A 23809-nucleotide genomic window follows, 5' to 3' on the forward strand; every position below is an offset into this window, starting at 1 on the left:
AAATATAATTTCTTAAATTTATTTAAATAAGAAAATTTAATTAAATTGTAAATGTTTATGTTATATTTAGTATTATAAATTGTAATAGTATAATTATATAATTTTAATTACTTCAAACAATGATGTTTCGAGGGCTCCACCTTTGCTTGAAGATTAATTCTCACTTCAAAACGTATCTTATTTATAAAGAAAAAGCTGCTTTCTACTTTCAACAAGGTCATTTATTACTCATATATATAATGAATTTCCTTTATTTTCAATAAGAATTTGATACATTTCTATATGAGCAATAAATGATAACTTGAATCATTTTTCAAGGTAAATTTATCTTTATTATTATTATTTTAAAAACTTAGGCAATAAATGTTTGGTGGAATTTTATTTCTTAGTAATTCTAGGAAAGTAAGTGGATAATAACTTTGTGGGGGTTGGGGGGAGGGGGTGTGCCTCCGTATCAGAAATGTTCTAGTTGCTTTAGATAAGAATTATGAGTAATTGAAGAAGTATCAAAACAGGTCGGATGTCGAGACAAGGAGGTTCCCGATGTTGGGATGAAGGACGAACTCTTAATTTAAGGTGGCGACAACGTCGTGACTAGTATGCATAGGACGTCATGACGATGCAACGTATTTTTCTTGTAAGCAGCTGTGTTTTTTTAGAGTTTTTTGGTATTGTACATTTAGTACATTTAGAATTATTATTTTTATATTATATTTTCGTTTCTCTACTCGTTTAATGAAAAGTTAAAGTAAGCCCATGATTTTTATTCTTTTAGAAGGAATTTTTATAGGTAAAATATTTGTGTGTTCATTCTTCTCTATTTTACTTATTCGTTATTTATACGGTGTATCCCTAACAAATGTAACTAAAATAATTAAATAGTGATGGGTGTTTTATGGTTAATATTGCAGTTACTAAGTTTAACCAAAGGGCATTAATGTCAATAATTCCCATATTTTTAAGCTACAGACTTTGTTGTTATTGGACTTGATTTAACGATAGCAACAGGCGACATGGGGGCGATTTTCTTTTATTGAAACCATGCCTATAAACAGATACCTTATTAGCTACAAGCTCTCTTCAGACTGAATTGTTGCCATTAATTTTCTGTCTCCATGAGAGTGAGAAGACTTCATTTTCATTTTCACCTATGCCTTGTGCTTCTGTTTGCACTAACTGCTGCTGGTCTTGGTACGAGTGTCAAAAACCAGAGCGCGAGGTGCTTTGCAGCAGAGAGACAAGCTCTCTGATGAGGAAAATTTAACGAAAGAAATCAATCATACATATATATTTGTGATTTGAATGGGATTAGACTTCCAAAGACTTCTAAGTCTTTATACCTTGTGTGAAATCTTGACAAAAAAAAAAAAAAGCTAAAATAAAATGGTTTATATGCATTTTCAAAAAATATATAATATTTAATAAATGTAATATTTTAATTTTATGTATTTATATTATTTAAAATTTTGATTTAATTAGTATCATTCATCAATCTATCAAAACTCTCACTTTTATAAAATAAAAACATTATATATGAGGACTTTTTTATTTTAATTAATATAAAATTAAAGAAAAGCCATCAAAACACTAATTTAAAGTAGCTTACCTTGACCTATCCTCACTGCTAAAAATATATATTCTCCATTTCCAAATAAAATTTGCGATCCCAACTCTAATTTATTGTACTCCAATTCTTTCGTTTTGAATTACAATTTTAAAAAAATACAAATGAAGTGAATAAAAAATAATAATATTCAACTTTGAGTTATAAAACTTAGCAATAAATGATTAGTGGATCCCTCTTCCTTTGGTAGTTTCCAGGAAACAAGAAGGAGAGTTAGGGTGTTTTTGTGGTGAACGCAGATTCTAATTATGTAGGCAATTCCCATTTTCTAAACGTGTAGGCTCAAGGGAAGTGACTTTTGCGTAGGGTGCCCATTTTCCTCAGTTACAGACTATTCTCGTTGCTTGACTTGCTGTAGCGATAGCAACGTGGGAGATGAGTAGGGGCAGTTTTTATTATTTAAAAAACTATATATGCCAATAACCGGATTCTTTAATAGCTATATACGCTTTCTTTGGAACAACCATTTCAGAGTGAATTGTTTCCATTAATTTTCTGTCTTCATGAGAGGCGGAGGACTTCATTTTCACTTTCACCTATGGCTTGTTTTTCTGTTTGCATTAACTGCTGCTAGTTTTGGTTTGGGTGTCGAAAATCAGAGTGTGAGGTGCATTGCAGCCGAGAGACGAGCTCTCCTTGATTTCAAGAAAGGTCTTACCGTTGTGGAAAACCGCCTGGTTTCATGGACAAGTGAAGAAGAAGAGTGTTGCAATTGGATAGGTGTTGGTTGCGACAACTCAACCGGCCATGTTGTCAAGCTGGACCTCGACGCGATGTTTACTACGGGCGAGATCGGGTCTTCCTTGCTTGAGTTAAAGCACTTGAGTTACTTGGACCTCTCTTCTAATCACTTCCATAAAATCCCAGACTTCATTGGTTCACTTTCAGAGCTCACTTACCTCGATCTCTCAGGCAATTCTTTCACTGGGTTCATTCCTCACCAGCTTGGGAACCTTTCCAGGCTGCTCTGTCTTGATTTCAGTCGCAATTCTTTATCGAGTTTCATCCCAATTTCTTTTGACAACATGCCAGCTCTTCAACGCATTAATTTCGAGGGAAATAATTTGGAAGGTGGAATACCAAAGTCCTTGGGGAATATCTGCAATTTAAAAGAGTTGAACTTAAACGATAACAAGCTCAGCGGATCTCTCGGGGTTGTTGTCAAAAACTTAAGTGGGTGTGCCAAGGATTCTCTAGAAGCTTTGAATTTGGCCAGGAATCGACTGACTGGAGCATTGCCTGATCTTTCAATATTATCATCATTGAGAAAATTATCTCTTTCAGGTAACCAACTTGAGGGGCCTCTTCCGGTCAGCATCGGAAAAATGTCTCAACTTGTGCTTTTGGATGTTTCCTCCAACTCTTTGCATGGTGACATTTCCGAAGCCCATTTATTTAATCTTACCAAATTACAAAAACTGCTCATATCATTTAATTCTTTTTCTTTCAATCCTAGCTCTGATTGGATTCCTCCATTTCAACTTGATTATATTGATATGAGATCATGTAGTCTGGGTCCGCAGTTTCCGAGTTGGCTACGATGGCAAACTACTTTGTCTTACCTTGATATTTCCCACTCCAATATTAATGATGCCAGCCCTGATTGGTTTTTGAATATTCTACCTTCGAGTCTAAATTATTTGAACCTTTCCTCCAACAAAATTAGTGGGAGTATTCCAAACTTGCCACTAAAATTTGGTGGATTCCCTTTAATAGATTTGAGTTCGAATTTATTTCATGGTCTCATACCTCTATTTTTCTCTAATTCGATGGTTTTGGATCTTTCCAACAACATGTTTAGTGGACCTTTGTCATTTTTATGCACGACGACAATGAATATTGGTTTGAATTATCTTGATCTCTCTAACAATTTGTTATCGGGTGAGATTCCAGATTGTTGGAACAAGTACATGATATTAACTGCAATCAACTTGGAGAACAATGATTTGTCGGGGATAATCCCTAATTCTTTGGGCTCACTACAGACTCTGGAATCATTGCGCTTAAGGAACACAAGTTTGTACGGTGAAATACCACAGTCCCTAGAAAATTGTACTGCATTGAAACTTCTGGATTTGGGAGACAACAAATTGACTGGAATCATTCCACCATGGATAGGAGAAAGACTTGATGGGTTGAATGTTCTTCGTCTAAGATCAAATGAATTTCATGGAAACATACCTTCAACTCTATGTCGCCAACAGCTTCTTCAAGTATTGGATCTTTCTCTCAACAACATATCAGGAGACATTCCTTCGTGCCTCAATAATTTGACAGCCATGGCTCACTTGGGAAGTTCTATGGCACTTATCCCTTTAGCGGGGATAACGTATACCGTCGATTTTATTGGTGCTATAGGGATCAACTTCCATGAACATTTGTTAGTTGTATGGAAAGGTTTTGAACGAGAATATGGCAACACCCTTGGATTGTTAAAGAGTATTGACTTGTCATGCAACAAATTAAGTGGGAAAATCCCTCGAGAACTAGCAAGTTTGCAAGGGTTGATTAATCTGAATCTATCAAGAAACATGTTGAGGGGAAGCATAATTAGGGAGATTGGCCAATTGAAATCCTTGGATTCACTCGATTTGTCAACAAATAATCTGTCCGGTGAAATCCCGGAAAGCATGTCCGGATTATCTTTTCTTAGCATGTTGGATTTTTCGAACAACAATTTGTTTGGAAAAATTCCCTCAAGCACTCAGTTGCAGAGTTTCAATGCTACTTCATATTCAGGGAATCCGGGACTGTGCGGAGAACCATTGCGCAAATGTCCTGGAGGTGAGCCACCAAAGGTGCCTAACAATGGCGGTAATGAAGGTGATGAAGGATTGTTTGAGCCTTTGTGGTTTTTTATTGGGATGATTATTGGATTCCTTATAGGATTTTGGGGGATTTTTGGTTCATTGGTGATTAACAGGTCTTGGAGACATAAATATTTTCAATTGGTGAGCAAGTTAACAGATTGGATCAAATTAACAATGGCACTGATGATGGTGAAATTGCAACGCAAACTACGATTGAAAGAGTGAGATATAAAATGCTCTCCATTTTTCTTAGTCTGGTTGCTTGTTAGGGTCTGCCTTCTAATTGTATGCTTGGATTAATAATATCGCGTTCTTATTTACAGTTTTACCATCATTGTGTAAGTCTGGATTAATAATGATTGCTTGTGTTATTCTGTTGATGTAAATAATTATTGTTTAAGCAAATAATTTTAAATATCAATTTCGATTAAAAATCGATGAATCGTAATTTATATAAATGTGTTTTTAATTTCATTGAGAAATAATATTAAAATACAAACAAAATTGGAAAGAAACCATTGAATTTACTCCGATTCTTTCGTTTTAATTTTCAAATTTTTCGTTTTTAATTACAGTTTTTTTTAAATACAATTGAAGTGGATAAAAAATAATAATATTCAACTTTCAGTTATAATACATAGCAATAATTGATTGGTGGATCTCTCTTCCTTTGGTAGTTTCCAGGAAACAAGAAGGAAAGTTAGGATATTGATAATAACGTATAACTAAGGCAGGCACATTTGACTGCAGAATTGAAACAATTAAATGTTGATGGGTGCTTTTATGGTGAACACAGATTCTACTTATGTAAATAGCCATGGAATACGAAATGACCAAAATAGATTAACTTACAATGTTTACTAATGATCTCAATATAGAATGGAAAATATCAATCAAAACAAAGTTTATCAATAAATTAAAGATTGCTGATTGAGTATATAAGCAAAACAATTGAATCAATTTTTTTTTTTTTTTATGTAAAAGAGCAGTTTAATTAAATTTCAAAAGTTGATTGAAAGTGATGAAAATATTAGAGCTAAAGTGATAAATAATAATTGCTAAATTTATTATTATGCAATTTCAATATTTACTTTTTAACCCTAATGGTAATAGAACTTAGACGTTGAATTGGAGGTAATTTTAAAGGGTTCAAGTAGATATTATCCCAATCTTGAATTTTTTTTTATTTTTATTGGGATGACATGGAGACATAACTGTTTTCAATTGGTGAGCAAGTTAACAGATTTGATCAGATTAAAATGCTCTCCATTTTTCTTAGTCTGGTTGCTTGTTGGGCTCTGCCTTCTTAATAATACTGTGTTGTTAAAAATGTCTGCTATTCTAGTACGTCATTGTCTGCTTTGCGAGCACGCTTAGGTTTTTCTTTCTTCTTTGGTTTTTTCTATTACGTTTTTCTTAGCTTTCATTTTTTCGGCGGTTCCTGTTTAATCTGTGAAGGGGATCAGAGTTAGTTGGTTGCTACAAACATGGAGAATGAGTTGGCAGATCTATCTTTGAATGATGATGAAGAGGAGGTTTTGCTGGTACAGAGAGATTCTGGATCTCATCTCAGGTGGTGGAGAATACTTTTAGTTAGGTGGTGGAGAAAATATTTCTGATTTCTCATTGATGAATAGAGAAATTGCTTGCTTTCTAGTGTGTATTTATACAGGGAATTGCACAACTGATGCTAACTAATTAACAACTTTAACAATATTCACAACTGATTTCAGTTACTCTAATATTTTGCAATTTTAAAAAAATATACGTATGTGATTTGGATAATTCGAAAATAAAGCAGACATGCCACAAAAAAAAGAAAAGAAATCGTTTAATGAGGAATGACATTTTATAAATTCCTAGACTGTATAAAATTACAACATTAATTATTAAAAAAAAAAAAATACTTCAACCATCAAAAAGCTTCAATCTGGGTATAATTCAACTCACCTCAACATAATCTTTAAAAGCTGAAGGACCTTTACGAGCCAAATGTTCAGCCCAATCACCAGTACTAACATAAACATTACGTTGATGAGGCATATCAATCACTTGTTTCAAAACCGATTTAGGCTTTACACTATGAAAACCCCCAGAAATGAGAAAAAGCTCTTTGTCGTTTCAGAAAACCGTGAGAAGAGAAAAAAAAAACAAAACAAAATAAAAGCAAAGAGTTTTGGGCTAATTATTAAAAAGTCCCTAGCTTTAGTCAAAAGTTAAAAAAAAAAAGAAAGATATGTGCCAGTCACTCAATGGGCTAATAATCCACATCAGCAATACGACACTGACTAATTCGAACAATTATCTTAATTAGAGTGATTAAATTAAAGAAAAGAATTTAGAGTGACCAAAATAGGATAAACCCTATGTTAGATAGACCATGAGTGTAGTTTACCCTTTCATGAGATGTAATTATTTTGTTAAATCATATTTTGCTAAAAAGGTCAAAAGTTAGGAGGAGATTTTGATGGAAAGGGCAAGGTATTTGCCATTGGTAGTGTTAAGTAGTAATATATTGTGTTCATTACCTCAATTACATAATATCAGTGCTGAGCTTGAACATATATTTAATTTTCCAGAAAATAATTGAAAAAGATAATTATATTCAAGCAGAATTGAATAGCTTCCTTGTTTGTGCTCCTTAAGAATACTTGGAATGGGTATTGCATAGTTAGGTCCCACCTTCATATCTCCATTTCTGAGATTTCAGATGGCATTCCCACCTAGTTTCGGTATCTTGCTTTCAATAATTTGTAGACAACTTTTTTGTTTTTTCTTTAATTTACACAGAGAGAGGGGTTACCTGAGGTGGCCTAAAAATTAATTAGTTAGACGTTTCTATCCTACTCCAACTGTGACATCCATTTCACCAGTAGTGACTTACACCAGCTACCCCTTTAATCAGTGATCTTTAAATATTGTTGATAGCTGCATTCCTTGTTGGTTGCAATACCCCTTATATATATAATCTGTGTTGTACTTGCTTTGCCATACTGTATCTTGGTGTTTTTTTTTTATTCATCCATCATTGATCAGCTTTTGACCTCTGAAGGCTTCAACTCTGTGTGTGTAGATATATATATAACTATCTAAGTGAGTGTTAAACAATAAACACACAAAACAAGGCCAACCGGTGAAAGCCACATACTGGAACTTGTTTATCTTTGGGAGTTATTAATATTATTTTTATTTTGGGCTGTGAGTTTCTGTTGTTGTGCTGAGGCCTTTCAATGGCTTCTTTTGTTGGGGCAGTGAAGCTCTTTATCTCTTTGGTTATTTGGCTCAACGCTCTCTCATCTCTTCAAGGTTTTCCCTTCTTCTCTCATCTCTTTCTCTTTTCCCATCTTTCTCCACTGTTTCTGCATATATATATATCATCTCCTTCTTGTTTTGTTTTTTGGGTATATATAGTTTTTCTTAATCTATCGGTGAAAAAACAATCTGAAAATAATTTTATTTACATATGTTCCTTCTTCAATATAAGATGCATTTTGTTTCTGGAAAATTTGGGAAGAAATTAATGTCAACTGTGATCCCCTATTTTCCTTTTGTTTTATTTTTCTACAATTTACTTCCTTTTAATTAAATGGGCGTAGTTAGATATCTTTTCATTTCAACCTTTTTTTTTTTTTTTTCATATGAGTTTCTTGTTTGAGTTTTTTTACATTTGAACTTAATATGGTTGCATTAAGGTCCTAATGATCTCTGAAAGTGACTGTAAATTATCCTGATGTTGAAGAAAAAAAGTTCAAATAAAAGAGAGTTTGGTCCAACAATAGTTGACTTTTTTATATACATGTGAAACCTGAAAATCATTAAGTATTGTCCACAAGAAAGTATTTATTAAGTATTTAGGGTCCCCCATATCGCCAAAATTCTTAAATTAGTTGGTGATCCCATTTAATTTTTTTTTTAATTAAAATCAAGGATGTAGATGTTTCGGTTATCAAGAAAAATTGATTAGGTTATTGTTATGAATTGTAAAACTGGAAAAATAAAAAGAACCCATTAATGATTCCATCTTCCTTTCAATGAAGTCATCTTTTTTTCCTTAAATATTCTTATTTTTCTTTAAATTTTTGTCCCTTTTATTGTGTCACCTATTAAATGTTTGGATGTGACATTGAGTGGTCCTTCTGCCTTAATTTGCTTGATTCAGAGATATGATTAGGTAAGGTCTAGTATAGAATCCGAAATAGAAAGCAATGACATTTATTTGTACTTCATTATTTGCCCTATACATTTAATTTGGTACAGCCTACTAAGATTATGATTTACTAGGGCACAAGCACCACCAATTGGATTAAATTCAATTTCTTTTTTTTTATGAGAGTGGGATGGGATGCTAGGCTAGTGAACGAGTCTTATCCATGGATGGAGAAACAGATTGTTCACCAGCCTAAACTAGCACCATGGTAAGATGCCTTCAAGGACAGTCTTTTAAATATTGGGGTCTCACCTTATAATGGATTCACCTACGACCATATCTATAGAACTAAAGTTGGAGGCACCATTTTCGACCGATTTGGGCATCGTCATACGGAGGCTGAGCTTCTTGCTTCTACTGACCCGAAAATGCTTACTGTTTTAGTGTATGCCACTGTCCAAAAAGTCTTATTCGATAAATCAGTAGGGAGTGGCCAAAGGCAATGAGAGTGATGTTCAAAGATGAAAATGGGAACCAACATCAGGCATTTTTGACTAATAATTGAAGGAGTGAAGTGATTTTATCATGTGGTGCAAATGGGACTCCTCAATTGTTAATGGTTAGTGGCATTGGACCCAAAGCTGAACTCTATAGGTTGAACATTTCCATGGTGTTGCATAATGAGTTTGTTGGAAAAGGCATGGCTGATAACCCGATGAACTTGGTTTTTGTCCCGATGACACGTTCTGTGGAATAATCTTTTATACAACTGTTGGCATTACAAAGATGGATGTTTACATCAAAGCTAGCAATGCATTCGGACGGTCCTAGGACAGTATTCATTGTCATCATGGATTGTTGTCTACTAAGATAGGGCAACTCTCAACAGTTCCACCAAAGCAAAGAACACAACAAGCCATTGACCTTCAACCTACAATTTTGATATCCACAAACATCAACCATTTCTGCTTGCAATCCCTCTTCGTTTTAGCAGAACTGAGTATCATTGATTCAAGCTTTAAAGCCTCATTCTCTAGCTCTGCTTTAACTTTTTTATTGCTCGTGGACAACTTAGATTACTCTAGACAATCCCGCATCCTATGCGGACCACAACAAAAAAAACACTTCACTGACTTCTTCTGATTCTCTCTGATCCTCTTGGCTTCGACAGAACGCACAATCGAACCAAGTCTCATTGATGCTTTATCTGATCATCCCCTTCGATGGCAGAAAACACAAACCTTTTTGGACAATCCCTCATCATATGTAAACGATCACAAATGAAGCATTTCACTGACCCCTTTGATTTGTTGTTGCGCTTTCACTTGCCATTAGGAAGTTCTATCGAAGCTATCTCTAAAATGGATATAACTTTCATGGATTTTAATGTTGGTATAGGGATGAATTATTTCGTGCATTTTAATGGTGGTAAAATGATGAACTTTGCTGAGCATTTGTTAGTTAAATAAAAAGGTTTTGAATGAGAATATGGCAACACACTTGGATTATTAAAGAGTATTGACTTGTCATGCAACAAATTAAGTGGGGAAATACCTTGAGAACTAGCAAGTTTGCAAGGGTTGATAAATTTGAATCTTTCGAGAAACATGTTAAGAGGAAGCAAAATTAGGGAGATTGGCCTTGGATTCACTTAATTTGTCCACAAATAATCTGTCTGGTGAAATCTCAGAAAGCATGTCTGAAATATCTTTTCTCAGCATTTTGGATTTGTCAAACAACAATTTATCCAGAAAAATTCCTTCAAGCACTCAGTTGCAGAGATTTAATGCTATTTCATATTTAGGAAATTTGAGACTGTGTGGAGAATAATTGAACAAATGTCCTTAATATGAGCCACCAAAGCTGCCTAACAATAGCGGTACTGAAACATGCAGTGAATGTGATGGATTGTTTGAGCCTCTATGGTTTTTTATTGGGATGACTACTGGATTTCTTGTAGGATTTTGGGGGATTCTTGGTTCATTGGTGATTAATAGGTCTTGGAGACAAATATTTTTAGTTGGTGAACAAGTTAAGAGAGTGGATCAGATTAAGAATGGCACTAATGGTGGTGAAGTTGCAACACAAACTTGGATTGAAAGAGTGAGATATAAAACGCTATCCATTTTTCGGTTGTTTATTCGGGTCTGCCAACTTGGATTAATAATAATTGTTTGTGCTATCCTGTTAATGCACCAAAAAGAAATATTTTGATGTTAACTGAGATTGAAAATTAGGTAATCAACTTAATTACTATTCTTAAAGCAAATGATTTTAGATCCCAATTAACATTTTCGATTAAAAAGATTTATATAAGAGTGTTTAAATAATTCATTGAGAAACAATATTAAAATACAAATAAAATTGGAAAGTTTAATATTGGTTTGACATATACATATAAACATGTGTTTGTTTTTGAAGCTTTATTATGGCATGTTAAATTGATGTTTAAGTGTTCATAAATTAGGCAAAATGGATTGAATTAGGTATGTTTATAATTCGGACTTGAATATATTTATAATTGGGACTTGAATGATGTTTTAATGATATGTTTTGATGATATAAATGTGGTACCAATGAGGATACATTGGTTAGGCACCTAGGATGATTATTTTGACATGATTTGAATGTGTTTGGTTGTGTTTTGAATTGGTTAAACGAATAATTTTTGAATTGCTTAGTGTCCAAGCTTGCAGGGAATGGTAAACTTGTTGTTTAAGGTACATTTTGAGTCCACACGACCAGACACACGGGCATGTGTTTGGGCCGTATGAGACACACGGCTAGCACACAGGCATGCGAGGTCATTTCAAAAGGGCACATGATTTTTTACACGTGCGTGTGGCTTGGCCGTGTGACCCAAGTCAGAGAGTTACACGGGTACAGACACAGGCTGAGACACGACCGTGTCCCTACTTTGAATGCCTACACGGCCTAAGACACGAACGTGTCTCTTGACCGTGTGAACCCTGCAGTTTTGAAAATTTTTAATATTTTTTGAAAAAATCTTGAAGTTTTCAAATTAGTCCCGACTTATTTTTAACGCGTATTTTGGGCCTCGAGGGCTCGAATAAAGAATAATATGTATGAGTTTAATTGGTTTCTAACCTGAATATTATATGATATAAACCTAACCACACGGTCGTGTAACCCCTGTAGTGTTGAAATCTTAAATATTTTTGAATTTTTTTTGAGTTTTCAACTTAGTCCCTATTTGTTTCTAATAAGTAATTTAGGCCTCGAGGATTCGTTTAAGGGACAATATGTATGATTTTTGTTGGTTTCTAATACAAATGCTAGATAAAAATGAAATGTGTGATACTTAATTTATAAACTCTGGTAATTCTCCGTAACTCTGTTTCGGCGATGGATTCGGGTTAGGGGTGTTACATTCAGAGCTCACTTGCCTCGATCTCTCATACAACCCTCTCACTGAGATCATTCCTCATCAGCTTGGGAATCTTTCTAAGCTGTTTTATCTTGATCTTGATCTTATTTACCTTCATTCATTGAAATCCGACAACCTTGAATAGATTTCTCATCTTTCTTTTTTGAAATCACTGAAAATCGGTTCCACCAATTTTACAAAAGCTACAAACTGGCTCCAAGTTATTCAATTTCATCTTTTTCTCTCAGTATTACACTTTGACCATTGTGATTTTCTAGAGGTTGATCCTTCATCTCTTTCCAATTTTAATTATTCAAATTCTTTATCTATTTTTCACCTGACATCATCTACTTTACAACCTTCAACATTTCCTTTGTTGCTGAATTTAAGTCAAAAGTTTGTTGAACTCAATTTCTCTAATAATTACTTCTTGGGTTCAATCCCACTCTCTTTTGACAACATGGCAGCTCTCCAACGTATTAATTTAAGAGGAAATAATCTTGAAGGTGGAATACCAAAGTTCCTGGGGAATATTTGTAATTTAAAAGAGTTAGACTTAAGGGATAACAAGCTCAGCGGATCTCTCGGGGTTGTTGTCAAAAACTTAAGTAGGTGTGCCAAGGATTCTCTAGAAGCTTTGGTTTTGGCCAGGAATCGAGTGACTAGAGTATTGCCTGATCTTTCAATATTATCATCATTGAGAAAATTATCTCTTTCAAGAAACCAACTTAAGGGGCCTCTTCTGGTCAACATCGAGAAAATGTCTCAACTTGAGCTGTTGGATGTTTCCTCCAACTCTTTACATGGTGTCATTTCCGAAGTTCACCTGTTTAATCTTACCAAATTGAAAGAACTGTCCAAATCCTTTAATTCTTTGTCTTTTAATCTTAGCTCTGATTGGATCCCTCTATTTCATCTTGATTATATTGACATTCGTTCATGTAAGCTTGGTCCATAATTTCTGAATTGGCTTCGATGGCAAACTAATTTCTCCATTATGGATATTTCTGACAACAACATTAAAAAACCACATAGGATCAAACAATCCTTCATCACCTTTATTGCTTCTTTCAATATTGCCATTATTAGGCACTTTTGGTGGCTCATCTTCAGGACATTTGCATAATAATTCTCCGCACAGTGTCGGATTCCCTGAATATGAAGTAGCATTGAAACTTTGCAACTGAATGCTTGATGAAATTTTTCCAGACAAATTGTTGTTCGAAAAATCCAAAATGCTCAGAAAAGATCTTTTCTATATTTCACCAGATAGATTATTTGTGGACAAATCGAGTGAATCCAAGGATTTCAATTGGCCAATCTCCCTAAATATGCTTCCCCTCAACATGTTTCCTGAAAGATTCAGATTAATCAACCCTTCAAAACTTGCTAATTCTCGAGGGATTTCTCCACTTAATTTGTTGCATGACAAGTCAATACTCTTTAACATTCCAAGGGTGTTGTCATATTCTCTTCTAAAACCTTTCCATACAACTAACAGATGATCATTGAAACTAAATATAAAGTTGTCATCGTCGGCGATACCAAAACTCCCCTCCCATAAATAAGTCATTGCTTCAAAACTTGTAGCACTTGCCATGGCAGTCAATTTGTTGAGGCACGAAGGAATGGCTCTTGATATATTATTGAAAGAAAGATCCAATACTTAAAGAAACAGTAGGTGACATAGAGTTGAAGGTATGTTGTCATGAAACTCATTTGATCTTAGACAAAGAACAATCAACCCATCGAGTCTTTCTCCTATCCATGGTGGAATGATTCCAGTCAATTTGTTGTCTTCCAAATCTAGAAGTCCTAGTTGTGTACAATTTTCCAATGAGTGACTTCAAATTTTATAGTGAGCCCAAAGAATTAGGGATTACTCACAAAAATTATTGTTGTCCAAACTGATTGTACCTAATAATATGTACTTGCTACAACAATCTGGAATCCTACTTGATAACAAATTATGAGAGAAGTCAAGATAATCCAAATCAATATTCATTATCGTTATGCAGAAGAACGACAAAGATCCACTGAACATGTTGTTGGAAAAATCCAAACTGAACGAATTAAAAAAAATAGAGGTATGGGACCATGAAATATATTCGAACTCAAATCTATTAAAGGTAATTCACCAAATTCTAGTGGCAAGGTTGGAATACTCCCACTAATTTTTTTAGAGGAAAGGTTCAAATAATTTAGTTCTGAATAAGGTAGATTCCAAAACCAATCAGGGATAGCATCTTAAATATTGGAGTGAGAAATATTAAAACAGGAGATATCATTTTGCCATCGAAGCCAACTTGGAAATTGTGGACCAAGACTACATGATCCTATGCCAATATAATCAAGTTAAAATGGAGGGATCAAATTAGAGCTAAGATTGAAGGAGAAAAAATTAAATGATAAGGACAATGCTCGTAATTTGGTAAGATTAAATAGGTGAACTTCGGAAATGACACCATGCAAAGAGTTGGAGGAAACATCCAAGAGAATAAGTTGAGACATTTTCCTGATGCTGACTGAAAAAGGCCTCTCAAGTTGGTTTCATGAAAGAGATAATTTTCTCAATGATAATATTGAAAGATCAGGCAATGCTCCAGTCAGTCGATTCCTGGCCAAAATCAAAGCTTCTAGAAAAATTTAACGAATAAAATCAATCATATATATATATTTGTGATTTGAATGGGATTAGACTTCCAAAGACTTTTAAGTCTTTATACCTTGTGTGAAATCTTGACAAAGAAAATAGTTAAAATAAAATGGTTTATTCACCTTGGAAATAAAGAAACGCAAATGAAAATAAAGAAATTTTGAAAAGATAAAGTTATTTAAATCTTACTAAGCTTAGGATAATATGTATAAGTGATGTTGTGGATTTATTCACCTTGTGAATGGATGAATATAGCTTCATTAGTATTGCGGTATCAATTTTGAATTATTCTTGATATGTATAAATTTCATATTTGAAAAAAAATATTATGATTAAAGTTTATACGAGCTTACTAAGCATTCATTGCTTATGTATTTTTTTTCCTTTACTCTTCAAATTATCGGAAGTTCGATTGGGTTGGAAGCTTGTAGGAGTTATATCACACTATCCATTGGTTTTATCGGTACTTTCGAATGTTTTGATTTTAGTTATAATGGCATGTATATAGGTATTTATTTTAATGATGGCCTATGTGTAATTTGTTGAGTTTAATCACTTATTTTGGCTTGTTTTGGATATCTAAATATGGTTTGTTGATATGTGTATTGTTGATTGTAGATTGACATAGAATTAAGTGAGAAATATGACTTGTAAAATGACCTATTTTCGTCCACACGGGCAGAGACACGGGCGAGTGTCTCAATCGTGTGTGACACACGGCCAAATGACTCGACCATGTGTCCCCTGTTTCTTAAATTTGCACAAAACAAAATTCCCACACGGCCTGAGACACAGGCGTGTCTCCAAACCGTGTGAGTCACACAACCTAGCCGCACGGCTGTGTAACCCCTGCAGTGTTGAAAATTTTAAATTTTTTTGAATTTTTTTTTAAGTTTTCAACTTAGTCCCTATTTATTTCTAACGAGTAATTTGGGCCTCGAGGGTTTGTTTAAGGGACAATATATATGATTTTGGTTGGTTTCTAATACGAATGCTAGATAAAATAAGATGTCTGATAATTAATTTATAAACTCCGATAATGCTCCGTAACCCTGTTCCGGCGATGGATTCTGGTTAAGGGTGTTACATTTAGAGCTCACTTATCGATCTCTCATACAACCCTTTCACTGGGATCATTCCTCACCAGCTTGGGAATCCTTCTAGGTTGATTTATCTTGATCCTGATCTTATTTAACTTCATTAATTGAAATTCGACAACCTTGAATGGATTTCTCATCTTTGTTCTTTGAAATCACTAAAAGTCGATTCCACCAATTTTACAAAAGCTACAAACTGGCTCCAAGTTATTCAATTTCATCTTTCCCTCTCATTATTACACTTTGACCATTGTGATTTTCTAAAGGTTGATCCTTCATCTCTTTCCAATTTTAATTATTCAAATTCTTTATCTATTTTTCACCTGACATCATCTACTTTACAACCTTCAACATTTCCTTTGTTGCTGAATCTAAGTCAAAAGTTTGTTGAACTCAATTTCTCTAATAATTACTTATCGAGTTCAATCCCGCTCTCTTTTGACAACATGGCAGCTCTCCAACGTATTAATTTAAGAGGAAATAATCTTGAAGGTGGAATACCAAAGTTATTGGGGAATATTTGCAATTTAAAAGAGTTAGACTTAAGGGATAACAAGCTCAGCGGATTTTCAGGGTTGTTGTCAAAAACTTAAGTAGGTGTGCCAATGATTCTCTAGAAGCTTTGGTTTTGGCCAGGAATCGAATGACTGGAGCATTGCCTGATCTTTCAATATTATCATCATTGAGATAATTATCTCTTTCAAGAAACCAACTTGAGGGGCCTCTTCTGGTCAACATTAGAAAAATGTCTCAACTTGAGCTGTTGGATGTTTCCTCTAACTACTTACATGGTGTCATTTTTGAAGTTCACCTGTTTAATCTTACCAAATTGAAAGAACTATCCAGATCCTTTAATTCTTTGTCTTTTAATCTTAGTTTTGATTAGATCCTTCTATTTAATCTTTGATTATATTGACATGCGTTCATGTAAGCTTGGTCCACAATTTCTGAGTTGGCTTCGATGGCAAACTAATTTTTTCATTATGGAATTTCTGACAACAACATTTCAGGTACCATGCCCAACTGGTTTTGGAATCTGCCTTCAAGACTTGAGTTTTTGAACCTTTCCTTCAACAAAATCAATAGGAGTATTCCAAATCCGCAACTAGAATTTGATGATTCCCCTGTTATAATTTTGAGATTAAATCTTGTTAGAATTAAGTGACCCAAATTCTTATTTAAATAAAATACGATGGAAAATAAAATAAAAGTAAAATCCATATAGAACTAGACTTCTTTTATTTTATTTTAGAATAAGGTTTTTAAACCTTATTAAACTCCATCTATTTTATATTGATTAGGATAAGGTGTTTCAATCCTACTAGAATATGGCTTTGCAAGCCTATAAATAGACATAGTCTATTCCTCTTGTATTTGAGTAAAAATTTTTCGACATAGTGAATTTTCTTCTCCTCTGCCGTGGTTTTTTTTCGAAAGGGTTTCACGTAAAATTTATGTGTTTTTATTTTTATTTATTTTATTCTATTTTATTTTTCACAAATTGGTATCGAGCTTCCGGTTATTCATCTCGATCACGGTAATGGCGTCTTTGAAGTATGAAATTCATTGTTGGATCGCAACACCGATTTGCGTTGTGGCAAATTAAGATGCAAGCGCTTCTTGCAGATGGATCTAGAGGATGCCCTGCTAGGATAGATAAGATGCCTTCGACATTAACAGATGAAGAGAAGAAGCGTAAGGAACGAAAGGCATTAACACAATTACATCGCATTTGTCCAACGAAATTTTGCAGGATGTGATGAAAGAGAAAACCGCATTGCATTATGGAAGAGGCTAGAACAAATATGTATGTCGAAAACTCTAACAAGCAAGTTGCATATGAAGCGGCGTCTTTATGCTCATCGTTTGGAGGAAGGTGCGTCAGATACTAACACACTTGTTGTTTAAAGAAATTCTCTCAAACTTGGAGGCCATGGAGGTTCAAGATGATAAGGAAGATCTAGGTTGATTCTACTTTGTTCGTTGCCCGCCTTATTCAACCTTTAGAGACACGATTTTATATAGCCATGAGTCTCTCACAGTTGATGAGGTTTATGATTCTTTAACCTCGTATGATAAGATGAAGCATCTTGTGGTTAAACCCAACTCTCGGGAGAGGTCTCATTGTTCGTGGGAGACAAGACCGGAATGTTGATGATAATCGTGGTAGAACACAGAACGGAATCCTCGTGGTAAATCTAAGGGTAGATCGAAATCTTCAAACAGAGGTAAAACTTGCAACTTCGCAAGAAGAAAGGCACATTAAATCTGAAAGTGCTATAAGCTACAAAATAAGATTAAAAGGGAGGTCGAATCAAAAGGGAAAACAAACCGAAAATTCGGTGAAGTCGATGTTGTAGAAGACTACAATGATGGTGAACTTCTAGTTGCTTCATCAATGATTCTAAAGTAAGCGAGAGTGGATACTTGATTCAGTTGCACCTTCCACATGAGTCCCAATCGGGATTGGTTTACAACTTATGAAACAAAGATCTCAAGGTATTGTTTTGATGGGAAATAATGCTTCATGTAAAATCGCGGTGTTGGAACAATTAAAGTTAAGATGTTTGATGGAGTTGTCGAACACTTAGTGACGTGCGGCATGTTCCGAATTGAAAAGAAATTTAATTTCGTTGAGTACTCTTGATTCAAAAGGGCAGATACACACCTGAAAGTGGGGTTTTAAAGATTTCCAAAGGGTCCCTTGTTGTGATGAAAGGGCAAAGAAAGATTGCCAAGTTATATGTTTTCTGTGGTTCTATCATTATGGTGATGCAATTGCCGCTTCCTCTTCCTTGTCGATGATGATATTACTAAACTTTGGCATATGCGCCTAGGGCATATGAGTGAGAATGGCATGGCGAATTAAGCAAAGAGGACTTCTTAATGGGCAAGGAATTTGCAAACTAAATTTCGTGAGCACTGTGTTTTGGGAAGCAAAGAGAGTTCGATTCACTAGAGGAATCCATAACACGAAGGAAACGTTGGAGTATATCCATTCGATCCGTGGGGGCCGCCCGAGTGCCTTCGAGAGGTGGAGCTAATTATATGCTAACCTTTATTGATGATTTTTCCGAGAAAAGTTTGGGCGTTTTTCACAAGCGAAAAGCGATGTGTTTTTCACATTTAAGTTTTGGAAAATTATGATTGAAAAACAGACGGAAAACAGATAAAATACCTCCGCATGCATAATGGCTTAGAGTTCGCTCGATGAGTTTAATAGATTGTGCAAGTCGAAGGGATCATGAGACACTTGACGATTCATCATACTCCACAAAAAAACGGCGTTGCGAATCGAATGAACGAACGATCATGGAGAAGGTTCGATGTATGTTGTCAAATGCCAACTTACAAGTCATTTTGGGCGTAAGCGACCTCTCATGATGTTTTTGATCAACCGATCTCCATCCGTTGCCATTGAGAAAAAGTAATCCTGCTAATTATTCTGATTTAAAGATTTTTGGGTGTCCTGCGTATGCTCATGTTGATAATGGAAAATTGGAACCGAGATCCATTAAATGCGTTTTTCTTGGTTATAAAGTGGTGTAAAAGGCTATAAGTTATGGTGTCCTGAAAATAGAAAAGTTGTGATTAGCAGAGATGTTGTTTTTGATGAAACCGCTATGCTACCTAACTTATCTCTTAAAGACTCTTCCAATAAAGAAAACCAAAAGCGGTGGAGCATCGATTAATACGTAATCAACTCCTCAAGCCAAGACAAAATTGATAATAGAGTTGCTTCTTCACCGCAATACCCTATCGCCAAAAACAGGACAAGAAGAGAAATTAAACCTCCAAAGAAGTATGCCGAGGTTGATCTAGTTGCTTATGCTTTAAATGTGGTGAAGATATAGATGCGAATCAAGAGCCATTTAATTATTCGAGGCGATTAGTGTGAAGACTCGTAAAAGTGGATGTTTGCTATGCAAGAGGAGATGGAATCACTCCACAAAAAAGCGAACATGGGATCTTGTAAAACTTTCTAAAGGTAAAAAGGCATTCGTTGTAAATGGGTGTTTAAAAAGAAAGAAGGGACTCTAGGAGTTGAAGAACCCAGATATAAAGCAAGGCTTGTTGCAAAGGGTTACAGTCAAATTCCAGGAGTGGACTTCACAGATGTGTTCTCTCCAGTTGTTAAGCATAGTTCGATTCGAGCTTTGCTTGGTATTGTGGCCATGCATGATTTGGAGCTTGAGCAGTTAGATGTAAAAACTGCATTTTTGCATGGAGAACTTGAGGAAGATATTTACATGCAACAACCAGAGGGTTTTATAGTCTCAGAAAAAGAGGACTATGTTTGCTTGTTGAAAAAGTCCCTTTACGGTTTGAAACAGTCACCAAGACAGTGGTACAAGAGGTTTGATTCCTTTATGACTTCTCATGATTTCAAAAGAAGTAGTTTTGACAGTTGTGTCTACTTTAAGAAAAACAGTGATGGTTCTTTTGTGTATCTACTTCTTTATGTTGATGACATGTTGATAGCAGCAAAAGATAAAAGAGAGATAAGAAAGGTTAAAGCCCAACTAAGTGAAGAATTTGAGATGAAAGATCTAGGACCAGCAAAGAAGATACTTGGTATGGAGATTCTCAGAGATAGAAAAGCAAGTAAATTGTACCTAAGTCAGAAGGGGTACATTGAGAAAGTTCTTTGAGTTCAATATGTAGAGTGCTAAGCTCTGTTAGTACTCCTTTAGCGACCATTTCAGACTTTCATCGGCCTTATCTCCTCAATCGATAATGAGATTGAGTACATGTCACATGTTCCATACTCTAGTGCAAGAGGATCTCTCATGTATGCTATGGTTTGTTCACGCCCGATTTATCATATGCAATCGGTCAGATTAGCGATACATGGCGAATCCCGGTAAAGAACACCGGAAAGCGATTCAATGGATTTTAAGATACTTACGAGGCACTACTAATGTTTGCTTACAGTTTGGAAGAACTAAAGATGGAGTTATAGGGTATGTTGATGCTGATTTTGCTGGAGACCTTGATAGAAGAAGATCTCTCATGAGTTACGTCTTTACAATCGGAGGTTGTGCAATTAGTTGGAAAGCCACTTTGCAAACTACGATCGCTTTGTCTACCAATCAAGTTGAGTACATGGCGATTATCGAGGCTTGTAAAGAAGCTATTTGGTTGAAGGGACTATTTAGTGAACTCAATGAAGACCTTCAAATCAGCAAGATTTTGTGACGATCGAGTGCCATCTTTCTTACAAAAGATCAAATGTTTCATGAGAGAACAAAACACATTGATATTCGGTATCATTTTGTTCGTGATATTATTGCTCGTGGTGATATTGTTGTGAGCAAAATTAGCACTCATGAAAATCCTGCAGATATGATGACTAAGTCACTTCTTATAACCAAGTTTGAGCATTGCTTAGACTTGGTTGGTGTTCATTGTTGAAGTTAAACCCTTAAGGGGTTTTTGGAAGAGGTGAAGAACTTGTTTATTGAAAGTTCGCGATGAAGAACTTGTTCATTGAGAATTTGTGTCAAGGTGGAGATTGTTAGAATTAAGTGACCCAAATTCTTATTTAAATAAAATACGATGGAAAATAAAATAAAAGTAAAATCCATATAGAACTAGACTTCTTTTATTTTATTTTAGAATAAGGTTTTAAACCTTATTAAACTCCATCTATTTTATATTGATTAGGATAAGGTGTTTCAATCCTACTAGAATATGGCTTTGCAAGCCTATAAATAGACATAGTCTATTCCTCTTGTATTTGAGTAAAATTTTTCGACATAGTGAATTTTCTTCTCCTCGCCTCGTGGTTTTTTTCCCGAAAGGGTTTTCACGTAAAATTTATGTGTTCTTTATTTTTATTTATTTTATTCTATTTTATTTTTCACAAATCTTTTTCATGGTTCTATACTTTTTTTTTTGTTTAATTCAAAGATTTTGGATCTATCCATCAACATGTTCAGTGGACATTTATCATTCTTACGCATGAGAATAAATAATGATTTGATTTATCTTGACTTCTCTTACAATTTGTTAGTAGGTAGGATTCCTGATTGTTAGAACAAGTATAAGAGATTAACTGCAATTAATTTGGAGAAAAATAATTTGTCGGGGGTAATCCCAAGTTCTTTGGGCTCACTGCAGACTCTGACATCATTGCGCTTAAGGAATACAAGTTTGTATAGTGAAATACCACACTCCCTAAAAAATTGTATTGCATTGCAACTTCTTAATTTGAGAGACAACAAATTTGAATCATTCCACCATGGATAGGAGAAAGACTTGATAGGTTGATTGTTCTTCATCTACGATCAAATGAGTTTCATAGCAACATACCTTTAACTCTAAGTCGCCAACAGTTTCTTCAAGTATTAGATATTTCTCTCAACAACATATCAAGAGACATTCCTTCATGCCTAAATAATTTGACAGCCATGGCTTAATTTGGAAGTTCTATGAAAACTATTTCCATAATGGGGATAGGTTATTTCGTAGATTTTAGTGGTGGTATAGGGATGAATTATTCCGTAGATGTTAGTTGTGGTATAAGAATGAACATTAATGAGAATTTGTTAGTTGTATGGAAAGGTTTTGAACGAGAATATGGCAACATGCATAGATTGTTAAAGAGTATTAACTTGTCATACAACAAATTAAGTGAGGAAATACCTCGAGAACTAACAAGTTTGCAAGGGTTCATAAATTTGAATCTTTTAAGAAACATGTGGAGGGGAAGCATAATTAAGGAGATTAGCCGATTGAAATCATTGGATTCAATCAATTTGTCAATAAATAATCTGTCTGGTGAAATCTCAGAAAGCATGTCTGAATTATCTTTTCTCAGCGTTTTGTATTTGTCGAACAACAATTTGTTCGGATAAATTCCGTCAAGCATTCAGTTGAAGAGTTTCAATGCTATTTCATATTCACGGAATTTGAGACTGTGCAGAGAACCATTGAGCAAATGTCCTGAAGATTAGCCACCAAAGCTGCCTAAGAATGGCTGTATTGAAAGAAACAGTGAAGGTGATAAAGGATTGTTTGAGCCTCTATGATTTTTTATTGGGATAACTACTGAATTTCTTATAGAATTTTAGAGGATTCTTAGTACATTGGTGATTAACATGTCTTGGAGATATAAATATTTTCGGTTGGTGAACGAGTTAAGAGAGTGGATCAGATTAAGAATGGCACTGATAGTGGTGAAGTTGTAACGCAAATTTGGATTGAAAGAGTGAGATGAATGACTTTCTCATATTTCTTTTTTAAAATCACTGAAAATCAGTTCCATCAATTTTACAAAAGCTACAAACTGGCTCCAAGTTATTTAATTTCATCCTTCCCACTCAATATTACACTTTGACCATTGTGATTTTTCAGAGGTTGATCCTTCATCTATTTCCCATTTTAATTATTCAAATTCTTTATCTCTTCTTCACCTGACATCATCTACTTTGCAACCTTCAACATTTTCTCTGTTCTGAATCTTAGTCAAAAGTTTGTTGAACTTGATTTCTTTAATAATTACTTCTCGGGTTCAATCCCACTCTCTTCTGAGAAAGCTAGCATATTGTCAAAAGAGAGTGGGATTGCATTGCAACTTCACCACTATCAGTGACATTCTTAATCTAATCCACTCTCTTAACTTGTTCACCAACTGAAAAAATTTATGTCTCCAAGACCTATTAATCACCAACGTACTAAGAATCCCCCAAAATCCTACAAAAAATTCAGTAGTTATCCCAATAAAAAACCATAGAGGTTCAAACAATCCTTCATCACCTTAACTGTTTCTTTCAATATAGCCATTCTTAGGCAACTTTGGTGGATCATCTTCAGGACATTTGCTCAATGGTTCTCTGCACAGTCTCAAATTCCGTGAATATGAAATAGCATTGAAACTCTTCAACTGAATGCTTGACGGAATTTATCCAGACAAATTGTTGTTCGAAAAATCCAAAATGTTGAGAAAAGATAATTCAGACATGCTTTCCGAGATTTTACCAAACAGATTATTTATGGACAAATCGAGTGAATCCAAGGATTTCAATTGGCCAATCTCCTTAATTATGCTTCCCCTCCACATGTTTCTTGAAAGATTTAGATTT

General features: G+C 34.7%; 1 protein-coding gene across 1 annotated transcript; it reads left to right on the forward strand.

Moving 5' to 3' along the window:
• Positions 1-1803: 1803 nt before the first annotated feature.
• Positions 1804-4892, forward strand: LOC108469071 (receptor-like protein EIX2). The gene has a single exon (XM_017769965.2). It carries the CDS (start codon positions 2128-2130, stop codon positions 4657-4659), a length of 2532 nt encoding a protein of 843 aa, XP_017625454.1. The 5' UTR covers positions 1804-2127; the 3' UTR covers positions 4660-4892.
• Positions 4893-23809: the final 18917 nt, after the last annotated feature.

The sequence above is a fragment of the Gossypium arboreum genome, chromosome 8 (assembly GCF_025698485.1).
Source record: "Gossypium arboreum isolate Shixiya-1 chromosome 8, ASM2569848v2, whole genome shotgun sequence".
NCBI classification, from domain to species: Eukaryota; Viridiplantae; Streptophyta; class Magnoliopsida; order Malvales; family Malvaceae; genus Gossypium; species Gossypium arboreum.